Source organism: Misgurnus anguillicaudatus, chromosome 23 (genome assembly GCF_027580225.2).
Source record: "Misgurnus anguillicaudatus chromosome 23, ASM2758022v2, whole genome shotgun sequence".
NCBI classification, from domain to species: domain Eukaryota; kingdom Metazoa; phylum Chordata; class Actinopteri; order Cypriniformes; family Cobitidae; genus Misgurnus; species Misgurnus anguillicaudatus.
Genome location: NC_073359.2, coordinates 24,452,793 through 24,470,188, shown reverse-complemented (window position 1 = coordinate 24,470,188; position 17,396 = coordinate 24,452,793). Strand labels below are relative to the sequence as shown.

At 36.3% G+C, this 17,396-nt stretch overlaps 1 protein-coding gene across 10 annotated transcripts in view; it reads left to right on the top strand.

The window, feature by feature from the left end:
- The window catches only part of r3hdm1 (R3H domain containing 1), a 34,468-nt gene extending 25,926 nt beyond the window's left edge, over positions 1 to 8,542 (top strand). For 9 of the 10 annotated variants that reach the window (XM_055216634.2, XM_055216640.2, XM_055216638.2 and 6 more), the window contains 5 exons: positions 3,859 to 4,007; positions 4,099 to 4,243; positions 4,325 to 4,443; positions 4,647 to 4,731; positions 7,140 to 8,542. In XM_055216634.2, the coding sequence (XP_055072609.2) occupies positions 3,859 to 4,007; positions 4,099 to 4,243; positions 4,325 to 4,443; positions 4,647 to 4,731; positions 7,140 to 7,495 (854 nt within the window). In that variant the 3' untranslated portion in view covers positions 7,496 to 8,542. The remainder of the gene's footprint in view (positions 1 to 3,858; positions 4,008 to 4,098; positions 4,244 to 4,324; positions 4,444 to 4,646; positions 4,732 to 7,139) is intronic. The other variant, XM_055216643.2, reaches the window with a different exon arrangement.
- Positions 8,543 to 17,396: the final 8,854 nt, after the last annotated feature.

Sequence of the window (17,396 nt, the reverse complement as noted above, 5' to 3'; positions counted from 1 at the left end):
TTTTGTTTATTTAGAAAATAATAAAAATACACATTCTTTTTTTAAACTTTAACGTTAACATCTCGCAGTTAAATTCTCATGACTTTACGTAAATTTATTGTTATTGTTTTACATTACATTATTTATTTTCATTTGTTTATTTTAAAAAAAAATACACTTTTTTTTAAACGTCTCGTTGGTAAATTCTCCTGACTTTACATAAACTTACTGTTATTGTTTTGCATTACATTAGTTATTTTCATTTGTTTATTTAGAAAATAATAAAAATACACATTCTTTTTTTACACTTTAACGTTAACATCTCGCAGTTAAATTCTCATGACTTTACGTAAATTTATCGTTATTGTTTTGCATTATTATTTTCTAATTAAACAAATGAAAATAAATAAAGATACACATTCTTTTTTTACACTTTAAACTAAACATCTCGCAGTTAAATTCTCATGACTTTACGTAAATTTATTGTTATTGTTTTGCATTATTTATTTTCATTTGTTAGGTTAGAAAATAATAAAAATACACATTCTTTTTTAAACATTAAGGCCTCGTGGTTAATTTCTCATGACTTTACGTACATTTATTGTTATTGTTTTGCATTATTTATTTTCATTTGTTAGGTTAACGTCTCGTGGTTAATTTCTCATGACTTTACATAATTATATTGTTATTGTTTTGCATTGCATTATTTATTTTCATTTGTTAATTTAGAAAATAATAAAAATACACATTCTTTTTTTACACTTTAACGTTAATGTTTTGTGGTTAAATTCTCATGACTTTTTAGTGAATATGTTGTTATTGTTTTACATTACATTTATTTATTTTCATTCATTTATTTAGAAAATATTAAAAATACACGTTCTTATTTTACACTTCAACGTTAACGTCTCGTGATAAATTCTCATGACTTTTTAGTAAATATGTTGTTTTTGTTTTGCATTAGCTGATTTATTTTCAGTAATTTATTTAGAAAATAATAAAAAGACACTCTTTTTTTACACTTCAGCGTTAACGTCTCATGATTAATATAGATCTGTCGTTTCCCAGTGGCAGTTTTTCACAGCAGAAATTAAGTCTCGTCACATCTTTCGGGTAACACGTCGAGAGCATTTAATGAGCTTTGAGCAGAGTTTATTTCTCATTTTCGAAATGTTTTATTTAGTCATTTAATTAAATGTTGTTTACACTTCTCATTTCTGTCCGTGCCTCGCAGGCGCTCGCGAGTTCATCACACGTTTCAGAGGAAGTGGGAAGAATCAATATTTATTTAAATAAACCTCAGCGATAATGAACGCTCCGCCGATGTGCGTGTAGAGGAGGTGATGATTATATTGCTAAAGAAAGAGGGGGTTTGTGACGAAAAAGATGCGAGACCTTCGCTCACTCTTTGACCTTTCACTGTTTAATAAACTCGTTTAATTGGGCTGGTTTGGGTGCGAGTGTGTGTGTTATGTAGCTAGTTATTGCGTTTTTCCGAAGTTGGTGAATAATTCATAAGTGAGGTGGGTTTCTAATGAATGTCGTAAATATATGTCTGCTGTACTGGTGTATTAGAATGCCTAATGATTAATTAGATTTAAAACTTTAGCCATAGTCGATACGCAATAATGATAGAAAACAATACAGTATGTCTGAAAATTAATGAGTGTTTGTATAAATGCACTGATTTGGATGAAATATATAACTAAAATATATGAGGATATTCCTTGTTTTATTACGCTCTGATCCCTGCACACAAAGAGGTGTATCCAACAAAATCTCTTGACAAAGTTTTTTTTTTTGGTGTATTTTAATTCCAAAGTTAAAAATAATTTATTTAATTATTTATTGCTTTTAAAGTGACAAAAGTGTTGTCGTAGTACAATAATTATGCTTAAATGTGCTGTAATATTGTGCTCTATTCAAACTATGAGGACAGATTTATCCCAAATTGATTAATTGCAAGCTCCACTACCTGGGTTTAATTATTATTTAAAATGTATTTAATTATTTATTTTTATCTTGCTGTTAATATTTTTTATTGTTGAATATAAATAATTATAATATAAATATTTATTTGTACACAAATAAAAATATTTTGAAAAATATTTAAACCAAACCAATCTGGGGCACCATTAGCTTGCATAGTATTATTTTATCTTATTATGGAACTCAATGGTGCCCCAGATCCGCTTTGTTACAAAAATAGCATAAGGAAAACGTTTTGAGCTCTGAAAGGTACGTATGTTAAACAATGTTTGTTCATTTCCGCATGATGTTGCTTTTTTACCGAAAAACTAATTGCTAAGTACTAATGCTAATCCTCAAAAAAAATACTTAAAATTAAAAATGTAGTCTCTTTTCATATTAAGTCATTACAGATTTTGCTAACTTTTATGAGGGCATTCTTGTCCTCCAAAATTTGCTCGTAAATAAAGTTACAAAACTGTCGTGTTAGTACAATAATTTTGCTTAAATGTGCTTTATTATTGTGCTCTATTCGTACTAAAGTAATTAATTGCAAGCTCCCACCAACACTACCTGGGTTTAATTATTATTTTAGATTTATTTAATGATTTATTTTTATCTTACTAATATTTTATATTTTATTGTCGAATTTAAGTATTTATATTATAGATATTTTTCTACACAAATAAAAATATTTTTTTATTATTTTAACCAAACAGATTTGGGCACTATTCACTTTCATAGTATTGTTTTATTGATTTATTGTTTTGTCCTATTATGGAAGGCAATGGTGCCCCAGATCTGCTTTGTTACAAAAATAGCATAGGGAAAACATTTTGAGCTCTGAATGGTACGTATGTTAAACAATGTTAGTTTATTTCCGTATGATGTTACTTTTTTACCGAAAAGCTAATTGCTATGTGCTAATGCAAAACCCCCAAAAATATTTAAAATTAAAACATTTTGTATCTTTTCTAACCGAAAAAATTGCAGATTCATCCCAAATGTATTAATTGCAAGCTCCCCCCACTACCTGGGTTTAATTATTATTTTACATTTATTTCATTATTTATTTTTATCTTACTAATATTTTTTATATTATATTGTCGAATTTAAGTATTAATATAACAAATATTTTTTACACAAATAAAAATATTTTAAAAAAAATATTTTAACCCAACAGATTTGGGCACTATTTACTTTCATACTATTGTTTTATTGATTTATTTATTGATTTTTTTATCCTACTATGGAAGTAAATAGTGCCCCAGATCTGCTTTGTTACAAAAATAGCATAGGGAAAACGCTTTGAGCTCTGAAACGTATGTATGTTAAACAATATTAGTTTATTTCTGCATGATGTTACTTTTTTACTGAAAAGCTAATTGCTAAGTACTAATGCTAATCCCCCAAAAATATTTACAATTAAAACATTTTGTCTCTTTTCTAACCGAATAATTGCAGATTTTGCCAACTTTTATGAGGGCATTTTTGTCATCCAAAAAAAGTTAGAAAGAGATTTAATAAAGTCCGAAGGTTGATTTCACATTGATTTCAATCTTTGACATGACCTCACTTTAGTCAATATTAAAGATATTGCTATTTTTAGCTGAAATTTGCATTATTATTATTTTTTATTGTTGTATAACAATTTACTTTACTGTAATTATTGTTTAAACATGTGAAAAACTCACTAAAAATATTTATTTACAATTAAATGTGCTTTATTGTCAGGCGCCTACAACAAAGGCCTAATTTTCACACAAAGCAATTTTTAAAAATATAAATAACCATAACGTGTTTTCATGATTCATTCATACAGCTTATTTTTTATATTTAATTTTATAAATATATTTATATTTGGCTATAATTTTCTAATATAAACATTTATATTTGACTGTGTTTTGTCAGGTGTTCCCCCGCCGCCCCCTACTGGTGGAATGGTGATGATGCAATTGAATGTTCCTCCCTGCCAGCATCCAAGAGCTCCTTCTCCATCTCATTGGAAACCCAACAGATACTATAAACACAGCGACCTGCCACCGCAGGACAACACGCAGGTACAAACAACTACAGCAGCAGACATCTATAATAAAGATAAATTACGAACCATTCACACCAATGACTAAAAATCTCTCTCTCTTTCTCTAGAATAATCCACAGCATCTGATTAGCCCCTCCCCATCACCAGCTCAGTCTCCTGCTCCCACCCATCTGGCTAACCTGAAGGGTCCTCGTCCAGGCCACGCCCCTTTTCTCATGCCTCAGTTTTCTCGCCCTTTCGCTCCAGGCCAAGGTAAGCCGATCAGAGACATGTCTGTACATATGTTGTGAAAACAAATCTATATTGATTATAATCGCTTATGTGCATTCGCAGGTGATGGCAGGTATCCTCCTCTGATTGGGCAGCCCCTCCAGTATAACCCTCCCATCAGACCCCCACTAATGCACGGCTCTCATGTGGTCAACCATCATCACAATCTTTATCACCATCAGGTTGAACACACGCACCGACACTGCTCTCACACACTGTCTGTTATTGCCAACATCCAGCTGCATGAACATTAATGTATTTGAGGGACACACGTCCATTACCATGCCATCTGCATCCTCATCACCATTGCATGTTGAAGATTTATTCGCATTTGTTCTCTTTGACCGACACAAACACACTCATCAGCTCTGTGTTTGCGTCTCAGGGTCATGTGGGTGGCCGGTACGGCGGCCGTAGTCGAAGACCCGCAAAGAAATCACTGTCTATTGACGTGAGCGCAGGAGAAACGGGTATGAAATGAAAGCTAACTTGTGCTGCTGTTGTTCTTAAAGGGATAGTTTACCAAAAAAATTGTGAAACTGAAAATATTTTGAAAAATATTGGAGGGATGGTTCACCCAAAAATGGAAGTAGTGTCATTATTGACTCACCCTCTTGTTTTCAGTAAAAATATCAAAAAATTCTTAAATTGGGATGCTTTTTCTTGATGAGCAAAACGGCCCAAGAAAATAAGTCTAGTGTTTAGACCAAAAATATCATATTTAAGTGATTTTGTGCATAAAACAAGCAAAAAAAATCTGCCAATGGGGTAAGCAAAAAATCTTGAACATTTTTCTTAAACACTAAATTCAAGAAAAATTTGCTTGCCCCATTGGCAGATTTTTGTTTGCTTGTTTTATGCACACAATCGCTTAAATTTAATGTTTTTTTTCTCAGACCTGGACTTGTTTTCTTGGGTTGTTTTGCTCATCAAGAAAAAGCATCTTAATTTGACAATTTATATTTTTACCGAAAAGAAAAAAATACTAAGAATTTTTTTTTCTTGAAATTTTTTTTTTGCAGTGTAATGTTGCGTTTACACCAGCCGCGGTAGAGGCGGTAAAAACGCGCTATTCGCACGTAGTTGGACGCTTGAACATTTGAGTTCACTCGCTTCATTTGCGTGTGAAATTCACACGGAAATTCGCGTCATGGGAGGGGCTTCTGAGACTCCACCACTCTGCTTGCTTCCTGTAATCACGTCACTACTACAGCAAGGTCCTGATTGGTTAACACGGACCGGAAATCCGCCGAAGTTCAGATTTTTCAACTCGCGCGTTTCCCGCGGCAACGCTCAATTCGCACGGAATGTACCGCGCCGCAGGATAATAATTCACGTGTAATCGCGTCTTTGAATTGACTTAACATGTAAATCACCCGCGCTTGCCGCCTCTACCGCGGCTGGTGTAAACGCAGCATAAGACCTCCGTTCATCTTCGGAAAACAGTTTAAGATGTTTTATATTTAGTCCCTTGTTGACCCTTCATTGAAAATCTACTTACGGTATACCGTCCAGCATCGAAAAAACACTTTGGTTCAAAAAATTACAAAAATTACGACTTTATTCAGCATTGTCTGCGTCTGTTGTGAAGCGCATGCGCGAGACTAAAGTCACGTGACTGCAGTGACGCGGATGACGTGTTATCTGGTGCGCCCCAGCTGTTTTTTTGTTTGTTTTTGTGCGCCGGGGCTTCGTTTACAGTCCGAGGGAGACGCACGCTGTAACTGTGGGTTCACACCAGCTGTGTTTGAGGCATCAAAATTTCCTTTAATCACGACACTACTAGAGCAAGCTCCTGATTGGTTAGCGCGGTTTGTTTTTCCACCAAAGTAAAAAATGTTCAACTTGTGCGTTTCCTGCGGCAACGCTCAACTCGCCCAATCCGCGCAAACTAGACGCGAATGAGGCGGAATCGCATCTACCACTCCTCTCTAAATGCCTCATTCGCGCCACGAGACCTCTAGATAAACGTCAACGCGTCTTCACATTGACTTAACATTGAAATCACTCATGCTTGACGCCTCTATGGCGGCTGGTGTGAACGCAGCATAAGTTTGAAAAAGAAAACTTTGCAAGCATGAGGAAAACGCGTCAGCCGCGTCGCTGCAGTCGCGTGACTTTGGTCTTGCGCATGCGCTTCACAACAGACGCGGGAGAGAAGACAGTGCTGAATAAAGTCGTAATTTTTGTTGTTTTGGACCAAAGTGTGTTTTCGATGCTTCAACACATTTTAACTGACTCACTGATGTCACATGGACTACTTTGATTATGTTTTTATTACCTTTCTGGACATGGACAGTATACCGTACGTAGATTTTCAATGGAGGGTCAACAAGCTTTCGGACTAAATGTGTTTCCAAAGATGATCGAAGGTCTTACGAGTTTGGAACGACATGAGGGCGAGTCATTAATGACATTGTTTTCATTTTTGGGTGAACTATCCCTTTAATATCCAAACAGATCTGGGGCACCATTCACTTTCATAGTATTATTTCATCCTACAATGGAAGTCAATGGTGCCCCAGATCTGCTTTGTTACAAAAATAACATAGGGAAACCGTTTTGAGCTCTGAAAGGTACGTATGTTGAACAATGTTAGTTTATTTCTGCATGATGTCAAAAAGCTAATTGCTAATGCTAATACTTAAAATTAACAGATTCATCGCAGATTATGCTAACTTTTCTGAGCGCATTTTTGTCCTCCAAAATAAAGTTAAGTCAGAAAGAGATTTAAAGCATCAAAGTTTGATTTCACTCATTGATTTTAAAGATATCAAGGTTATATTTTCACACAATCTTCTAGAATGATTTTATGTAGCAAACAGTAAATCACAAAAATGACTTTAGCTGAAATTTCTTTTATCTTCTGTGTCCCCAGAAACCGGTCGTGTTCTGGAGGTGACGGATCTTCCGGCTGGCATCAGTCGACTGGAAGCGGACTCTATACTCGCAGAACTGAGCAAAGTTGGCGCTTTCATAAAATGGCTGCCAGAAACTTCATCTCCCAACCAATCAGAGAGCCGCAGCGAGGGGGCGGACGCCACAAACTCTGACCATACCAAACCGCCCCCTCTCGACCTGGCGTCCACGTACACCATCCTGGCCACGTTTCCTTCGAAGTACGCCGCGCAGAGCGCGCTTCATAAACTCAACAGCTCCTTCACCAAATTCAAACTGCGAACTAGCAAGGGACACAACGAACAACACACCCTCGCCAGATCCAGCTCGCAATGAGGCCACACCCCTTTCCTTTCTCTCCACCACCACCACCACCAATCACCATCATTGCCTCAGTCTCACTTCCTGCCATTGCAGCCACACCTTCTTGATTCGTCTCGTTTGTTTGTTTGTTTGTTTGTTTTTGCACCACTACGGCTTAATCCAAACGGGTTTGTTACTTTCGAATGGGATTTTCACGCTAGTTTGTTAAAAAAGGAAAAAACGAAAAAAATATTCTGGGAATGTTGTAGTTGAATTGTTCACGAATTGTTATTTAAACGAAACCAAAAAGGAAGGCAAATTAAACACGGTTGGCTTGTTTTGTTTATTTTTTCGAAAATAGATCAGGAACGCAAGACTAGAAATGGAGCATGTTTGGTTGTTATTATTATTATTATAATTTTTTTTATTTACGATCAAAATGTGAATAGTAGTTTCAAGGTCACACGGCAACAAAACGTCCTCTGCTTTGTCACATCGCTGTTTAAAAATAAATCATTGGTTGTTTTTTAAAGAAATGGATTGAACGAACAAATTCCCTATAAAAGACTTTGTAAAGACGTCATCTGTTACAAGGGAGCAACACCTTCGACCTGTGCCTTCCAGCAGGGACGACAGCAACGAAAAACAACGTCCGAAAATATCGTAATTTATACAGTGACCACATCCAAATAAGCAAGTGATTTGTTCTTTGCTCATTTATGTCTTTTTTTTGTTTGACTCGCCAAAATATGTGGACTGGAGATTTTAACTTAATTTAAACGTTGATGGAAGTGGCGCATTCGCCAAATGGAAGGTTTTATCGCTTTCTCTCATTTCCTGTCTTTGGGACGATGGACATCTGGTCCGTTATGGGTTTTTAAAATTCTTATCTCATTAAAAGTCACTGGAATTAAAGTTTGCACTGTCACACGTCTTCTTTCTCTCTCTCTCTCTCTTTCTCTCGCTTGATCTCATCTTTTATTTTCGTCGCGAGATGTGTGGACTACAAAGGCTGTATAATGTTTGCTGGTGCAGTTTTTTCTTCTCGGTTTGAAACCAATAAATGTTTACACAACTTTTTTTCCCTTCGAAATTTATGGATGTCAAACAATTTTTTTGTTTGTTTTATGAAAGCTATGTATTTACGAACAAGGTTAGGCCTACATATACATTTTCTTTTGTGCAGAAGTTTTCTGAATCATTTTTAAAAAAAAAACATTAATTTATGATATTATTAAAATGGCTTTAATTTAACAAAAGAATTGCCTAGTTATCCAACACATGGCTGTTATTTGTCATATAGTGTCATATATAGTGGTTTCATTTTTACCCGTTGTGTTTTGAATGATGTAAAGGAGTAGTCCTCCAAAAATGGGGCACATTGACTTTTCATAGTGGGAAAAAATCACTATGGGGACCATTTTTAGGTAAACTACAACTTTAAGATACAATCAACACAGCAGGTACAATTACTGTGTCTTTTTTAGGCTTTTTTAGCCTTTTTCAGGAATGCTAAGGGTTTAAAGGCGGGGTGCATGATCTTTGAAAGCCAATGTTGACATTTGAAATCACCTAAACAAACACGTCCCTACCCCAATGAAATCTGGACCTTCTTTTGATAGACCCGCCCCACACATACGCAACCCAGGCAACAATGTCGTTTAGTAGCCACGCCCCTTTCTGCTGATTGGCTTCAAATGTGTTTTGCTAGTCGGCTCGACTCCCTTTTCCAAAGCGTTTTTCAGAAATCGTGCACTCCGCCTTTAAATGAAATGAAATTTAAAATCTGACTTCCCTTAGGTTTGATGTACACTTAACCTGGTAAGTCCTACAGTTAAAATAATAACCCCAAAACTGAGCTACAGTAAAAATCATTTCTGAGAAGAGAAAAATTCAAGGTTTTGGTCGTACCAATTTATCTACTGACTGGATGATTTAAAGAAGTGTTTAAAGTGTGATTTGCCCACATTAAAGTAGTGATTTATACTTATTTATTTATAAACTGTTAGAAAGGTGTTGTACTGCTAAACCGTACCAGCGTAAATATTAAAGGGACACTCCACTTTTTTTGAAAATATGCTCCTTTTCCAGCTCCCCTAGAGTTAAACATTTGATTCTTACCGTTTTGGAATCCATTCAGCCGATCTCCGGGTCTGGCGCTAGCACTTTTAGCATAGCTTAGCGTAATCCATTGAATCTGATTAGACCATTAGCATCACCGTAAAAGATAACCAAAGAGTTTGAATATTTTTCCTATTTAAAACTAGACTCTTCTGTAGTTACATCGTGTTCTAAGACTGACAGAAAATTAAAAGTTGTGATTTTCTAGGCAGATATGGTTAAATATAGTCCCCTTGGTAACTTTCAATAGCAGGGTACTATTTTCAGGCAGTGCGTAATATCACTACGCCTGCTGCAGCCATGTTACGGCAGCAAAGTCCTTGATTATTACGCCAGAATGAGAGTATAGTTCCTGGCCATATCTGCCTAGAAAATCACAACTTTTAATTTTCCGTCAGTTTTAGTACACGATGTAACTACAGAAGAGTCAAGTTTTAAATAGGAAAAATATCAAAACTCTTTGGTTATTTTTTTTAGCGCGATGCTAATGGTCTAATCAGATTCAATGGATTATGCTAAGCTATGCTAAAAGTGGTAGCTCCAGACCTGGAGAATCGACTGAATGGATTTCAAAACGGTAAAAATCAAATGTTTAACTCTAAAGGAGCTCTAAAATAAGAATGTTTTTTAAAAAAAGGAGTGTCCTTTAGCCTAATATTACATTACAGTAAATACTACAGAATACTATCAACATCTGAGCAACTCTGCATTTCGTAAATAAAGAGCCACCTATCAAAATAATATTATTTGGTTATAATAAACCCTACTGAAAAATCCAGCTAGGACCAGTATAAGCTGGTTTAGGGTAGCAGTAGATGGTTTAAGATGGTCCTCCCAGCTTGGCACAGCTGGTCTTTCAGTTTAAACAGTGACCAAGACCAGCTTGGTACACCAGCTAAAACCAGCTTACCATCTATGCTGGTCTTAGCTGGTATTTTCAGTAGGGATTGCCTGCCAACAGACCAATTCAAATTTGTAAAAAATGTTTAAGGAACAAGCAAAACTATTATAAGGTCTGATGGATCCATGTCTGATGTGTTTATGTATATATATGGAAATCTGTTATAAGAGATTTTGACTGCAAAAAGGGAAAAGATATGAGAGTCGGTTTTGGACCACAGGGTTGAATAGACTGCGTTTGGACCCACAAGATAGCGGATCATATCTGCAAAAAACACCAGATGGCGCCAACGCGCTTTTTATCCTTAGACTATTAAAAAGTTGTATTGACACTTTTTACAGTCTATGTTTGTAGCATTAAATAGTTTTAAAAAAAGCATAATTCTGCGTGGAAAAATACTGTGGTATATTTTAGTACTTACTATAGTAAACCAGTAAAATTCTCAGATATTAGAGTGGTTTGAACTTTACCATAGCATGTATTCAATTACTTCAGTACAGTTTATCAATTCATCATTACAGTTAATGCAGCACACTATAGTATTTTGTAAAAAATTACTATAACAGTATACTAAAATTTAAATATAAAGGGATACTTCATGCTTCTTCATGACGCATGCGCGACAGGCCGTTTCTCAATCGGAAGGCTGTAGCGTCCGGAGGACGCGTCTGTATAAGTCACAAATACTGTATTATTTCACAATATTAATAATTATAAAGTTGACTATTATTCTTAGTTAATCGTTAATTGCTGTAATATGCATATATGACTCGCGAATGTAATGCTCAATTAACTGAAAAAAAACCAGGCCTGATGACGTATGCAGCCTGCATGTGCGACCTCCGGAGGCTAGCAGCCTTCCGCTTGAGAAACTGCCTTTATGACACGAGGCTCGCAAGTAACAGCGAAGATCATGAATCCTAATCATAAAATACAAATCTCCACGGTTTTTTTTAATTAAGTGCTATAATCCAACCAACAAATGTACTATTCTGTCTTTGCAGGAACGATAGTTTACCTTTGACATTTGTAGCAAAACGAATCGTGGTGTGCCCCAAAACACAATACTTTTATTATAATAAAACCATGATTGATTTTTATAAGGGCAGTCTATTTGGTCAAAGGGCAACTAACACGGATTTAAACAATTAAAACGACACTATAAAGCAGAAACCCTGAATAGCTGGTGGTGTACTGTTGTTTGTTTTCACAACCTATCCCACATGAAAAAAACACCGGTTTATACTTTAGTATTTGTAGTACATTTTGTTATACTGTAGTATATTATATTTATTACTATACATTTAAAAAAATATATTTTTTAGTATTCTGTTGTATTAGTATTAATACACTGTACTAGTACTGAAGTATACAACACATTAAGGTTCAAAAATACTGTAGTATTTAGATATTTTACTACAGTTTACTATGTAGTAAGTATGCTACGGTATTTTTTTTCTGACACAAAATTACAAAAATTGCAAAATAGTACAACCCCTCAAAGAAACACCAGATGGCGCCATAGTACTACTGCATACTGGGCAGTGCACACTATATTCTGTCTATTTCGTAATATTCGTTTTTCATAATTTTCCAAGTTCTCGATTTATTTAAATCAGTACATTGCTATGTTAGGGTCATTTTATAAGTGTGTGGCAAACCTCAGCAATTTTGTATTTTTTAAATTAAAATATTAGGCATTTATCAAAACAGTTATTTTGTAACTTAAACAAAAGACAATAGAATAAAATGATTGTTATTTAATAATTAATATTAAACGCTCTGTTAAATGCTATTTCATTTGTAAGTCACTTTGGATAAATGTAAATTATAATAAATTTATTAAATATAGATATAAATGAGCAAAACTATTGTTTGCATATCTGTATTATAAGGTCTGCATGTTCTATAATCTGTCTATTTTACTTTATAGTTTATGTATTATTTTACTTTGAAAGGCAATATGCATTATGCAATGGTAAATATTTCAGAAATATTTAAAACTCTAACATCATGTCATCAGATTAGTTGCACATTTATGCCATCAGAAATAAATATTTCCAATTTTGTGTAAAATGTGATATATCTATAATATTACTGTAATGTGTATTATTTGATTTTAGATATCTAATATATTCACATAAGTGAAACTCACATTGCAGAGCAGGATTTTTGTTCATTTCAGCGTGTTATTTATTGTCTGTATTTGTCTCATTTCCATGTAATTAAGACAGTAGCTGTCATTTCAAAATGACTCCATCACTCAAAGTTAATAAGGTTTTAATAGTATGCCATTAATAACTGTCACAACTGATATGTCTCTCAAATTTGCCACACATTTCATTTGCAAATTATGTTAAAGTTAAAACCGAATTGCATTGTAATGTAAAACGTGGGTGTTTATAAGGAAGCTAAATGTTTTAAGCCTTTTAATTTACTGGTGTTCTGTCATATAATTGATGCCAGATGGAGAATTTGTCAGGACAAAACATGGGGCAGCGACTCCCTGCCAGCCGAGAGAGAGAGAGAGAGAGAGAGAGAGAGAGAGAGAGAGAGAGAGAGAGAGAGAGAATTTCCTGCAAAAATTACACAGCAAACGTGTCTCGCTATTATAGCAGCTGTCAGCAGGGATGTTTGTATATGATGATGATGAGACCAGAAAAGCATTTTTGATCACACATAGGAGCATAGAATAATTATTTTAGCTCAGAAAGATGCTCTCAGGCTTTATATTTAAGGGTGAAGTGCTGTCAGTTCGGTTTTGACATGATTGTAATGCATTCTGGAGGAGAGTGAGCGGGTGGAGGGGTGTGATGATGGACCAGCTGTCCTTGATCGGTCCTGTCGGTCAGACGGATGGCACGACGGGTTTCTACACGATACTCACAGCGGGCGACATAATTCATTCATTGCCATTGCTGATGTTAGACACTTAACTAAAGAATTACATTTGAAATTTCATCACAAACTATTGATAATCAGGCAGACAGGCAGACAGACAGACAGACAGACAGAAAAGACAGGACAGACAAAATAGATAGATAGACAAACAGACAGACAGGGTAGATGGACAGAAAGACAGACAGACAGACAGACAGACATGATAAACAGACAGACAGGCAGACAGACAGGATAAATAGACAGACAGGATAGATAGACAGACAGGATAGACAGACAGGATAAATAGACAGACAGACAGGATAGATAGGCAGACAGACAAACAAAAAATACAGGATAGACAGACAGACAGGATAGACAGACAGGATAAATAGACAGACAGAGAGGATAGATAGACAAAAAGACAAACAAACAAAAAATAAAGGATAGACAGACAGACAGACAGACAGACAGGATAGATAGACAGACAGACAAACAAAAAATACAGGATAGAAAGACATACAGGATAAACAGAGAGACAAACATGATAAACAGACAGACAGGATAGACCGACAGACAGGGTAGATGGACAGGAAGACAGACAGACAGACAGGATAAATAGACAGACAGACAGGATAGATAGACAGACAGACAAACAAACAAAAAATAAAGGATAGACAGACAGACAGACAGGATAGACAGATAGGATAAATAGACTGATAGACAGACAGACAGACAGACAGACAGGATAGATAGACAGACAGACAGACAGACAAACAAAAAATACAGGATAGAAAGACAGACAGGATAGATTGACAGACAGGATAAACAGAGAGACAGACATGATAAACAGACAGACAGGATAGACAGACAGACAGACAGGGTAGATGGACATACAGGATAGATGAACAGACAGGATAGACAGACAGACAAGATAGATGGACAGACAGACAGACAGACAGACAGACAGACAGACAAACAGGATAAACAGAAGGACAGACAGACAGGGTAGATGGACAGACAGACAGACAGACAAAATAAATGGACAGACAGACAGACAGGATAGACAGAGAGACAGACAAAATACATGGACAGACAGACATGACAGACAGACAGACAGACAGACAGGGTAGATGGACAGACAAGATAGATGGACAGACAGACAGACAAGATAGACAGACAGACAGACAGACAGACAGACAGACAGACAGACAGACAGACAGACAGACAGACAGAAAGGATAAACAGATAGACAGACAGACAGGATAGATGGACAGACAGAGGGGATAAATAGACAGGCAAATAGGATAAATAGACAGCCAGGATAGACAGACAGACAGGATAGATGGACAGACAGGATAGATGAACAGACAGACAGGATAGACAGAGAGACAAAATAAATGGACAGACAGACAGACAGGATAGACAGACAGACAGACAAAATAAATCGACAGACAGACAGGATAAACAAACAAACAGACAGACAGATAGACATGATTTTAGACAGACAGACAGAAAGGATAAACAGATAGACAGACAGACATGATAGATGGATAAGCAGATAGGATAAATAGACAGACAGGATAGATAGACAGACAGACAGACAGACAGACAGACAGACAGACAGACAGACAGACAGACAGACAGACAGACAGGATAGACAGACAGACAGACAAACGAAAAATACAGGATAGACAGACAGATAGGATAAACAGAAAGACAGACAGGATAGATAGACAGTAAGACAGGCAGACAGACATGAAAGATAGACAGACAGACAGACAGACAGACAGACAGACAGACAGACAGACAAGATAAACAGAAAGACAGACAGGATAGACAGACAGACAGACAGACAGACAGGATAGACAGACAGACAGGAGGATAGACAGACAGAGAGACAGACAGAAAGGATGGATGGATGTGTGTAAACCTTTTATTTCAATCAGAGCTGTATGCTTTGGCTTGGCCTGATACTTATGAGTACATCGACCCTCTGTGACTTTATTGACCTTTGACCCTGGTTCCACAGGGTCACATGTCAGTGTCCACCCTGCCTCTAGAATCCTCCACAGCTCTCTGCACATGTGCATTTCAGCACACAGATCTATCCATCCTTCCATCACCCATCCATCCACCACATACAGTCATTATAACTTTGTAACAGTGAATCTTAGATTAATCCGTCTGTTCGTCTCTGAAATGCTATTACACACCCATCAGTGGACCACTCCACGTTGCCATAGCGACGTGTTGGAAGCCGTCCCACCTATACAATGTTTAGGGGGAGGGGGCAATCATAGAAGGGCAATATCAAACAACAGAAATAGCCCCAGTGTTAAGAGTCCTGCTGTATGGGGCCTCTTCTATACTCTAAGGGTCTTTTATCTTTTTCAAGGTCCGTACCAATTTATCTCTCTCACTCTCTTTCTCTTTTCTTTCAGAGCCCATGTTGAACAACTACGGCCATCCCCCAATCTTAATTGCTTTTGTCTGTCCAAGGTTCTCCTAATTTCTCCATTTCTTTCACTTTCTACTTCTTGAAAACGTTCAGATCTTTTGTGTCACATTTCTTTTTACTCTCCTTAGAAAGAATCAAATGTGATTTGTTGCATCTTGTTTGGTTCTGTAAGTCTTAGTTTCTGCAGGTTTATTTATTTACATTGATTTTTGTGGGTCAGATTTAACTGTAGCGAGAGTCGTAAAGATTTTATTGATCGATATTTGTGCCAGGTCAAAGTAAACAGCTTGTGTCATTGCAACATCGTTTGTTTTATTTTTTTGTGTAAAATAAAATGACAGCATCTTATATTCATAAATACTCAGATTTATGACCCTGTTATTTATTATAAAACATACCAGGTTGAAGGACACGGGAGGTTTTCATACTGACAGATGTTTGTAATGAGAAACAGTGAAGAAGAGCCCTTCTATGCATCATGAGAAGAGTTATTACATAGGTCCTGCTCACACTCAGGTCCTCCGTTGAGGTTAATGTGCAAGCCTCTGCAATCTAAAGCAAGGTCTGGACATAGATCTTAGAGCACACTACGGGGCGCTGTAGGTTGCAATTTATCTGCAGTTACTTCACCTCCAGTCTCTTTCTCTCTCTGTATTTCTCCGCCTGTGATGGTTTTTCAATGGGTTTTATAAATTAAATGATAGATAGATCAGGTTTCATTCCCTCAACATGCTTGTCAATTAACATGCAGACATCTCTTTCCCGCCTTCATGTCCTGTTGTGATGGATTCAATCCCCCAGATGCTCGTGTTTATTGGTCTGAGTGATGGCGCACAGTTTGGAAAATGCATTTCATCGCCTTTATTTTCCTTCAACCTTTCTACTCGGCAGTCCCACGGTTAAAGAAGGACAAATGAAGCTGTTTCCTGAGGCTACCAAGCGGTAAAGACGTTAGGAACGATTTCTTTCCCTGCCTTAACGTATTTAGAAGTCCATATGTCAAAGCGCATACAAATCCACTGAAGCCTCTCGCGACAATACAAACCTTACATTTTATATTACGTTTTTAAATGCTTCTGACACATCTGAGATTATGAAGCACCTCTTTTAAGATATCGGATTATAAAAACAACACTGAAGCGTCTGCGCAGCAACCCTGGACAGACCGGATTATCCACTTATGTTAATGTCTATAGCTGCGGGCTAATAGTTAAAATGTAATGATGCTAACATGCCAAAACCTTATGGAAATACAAAAGCAGAACTTTTACAAGGAATACCAAGCGCAGTAGGCATCAATTGGGTGGGTATAACATTGGATTTTGGTCAGAATCTGACGTTGGATTTTCGTCAGAATCTGACATTAGATTAACATTGGATTTTGGTCAGAATCTGACGTTGGATTCACGTTGGATTTTGGTCAGAATCTGACGTTGGATTAACTTTGGATTTCGGTCAGAATCTGACGTTGGATTAACATTGGATTTTGGTCAGAATCTGACGTTGGATTAACATTGGATTTTGGTCAGAATCTGACGTTGGATTAACGTTGGATTTTGGTCAGAATCTGACGT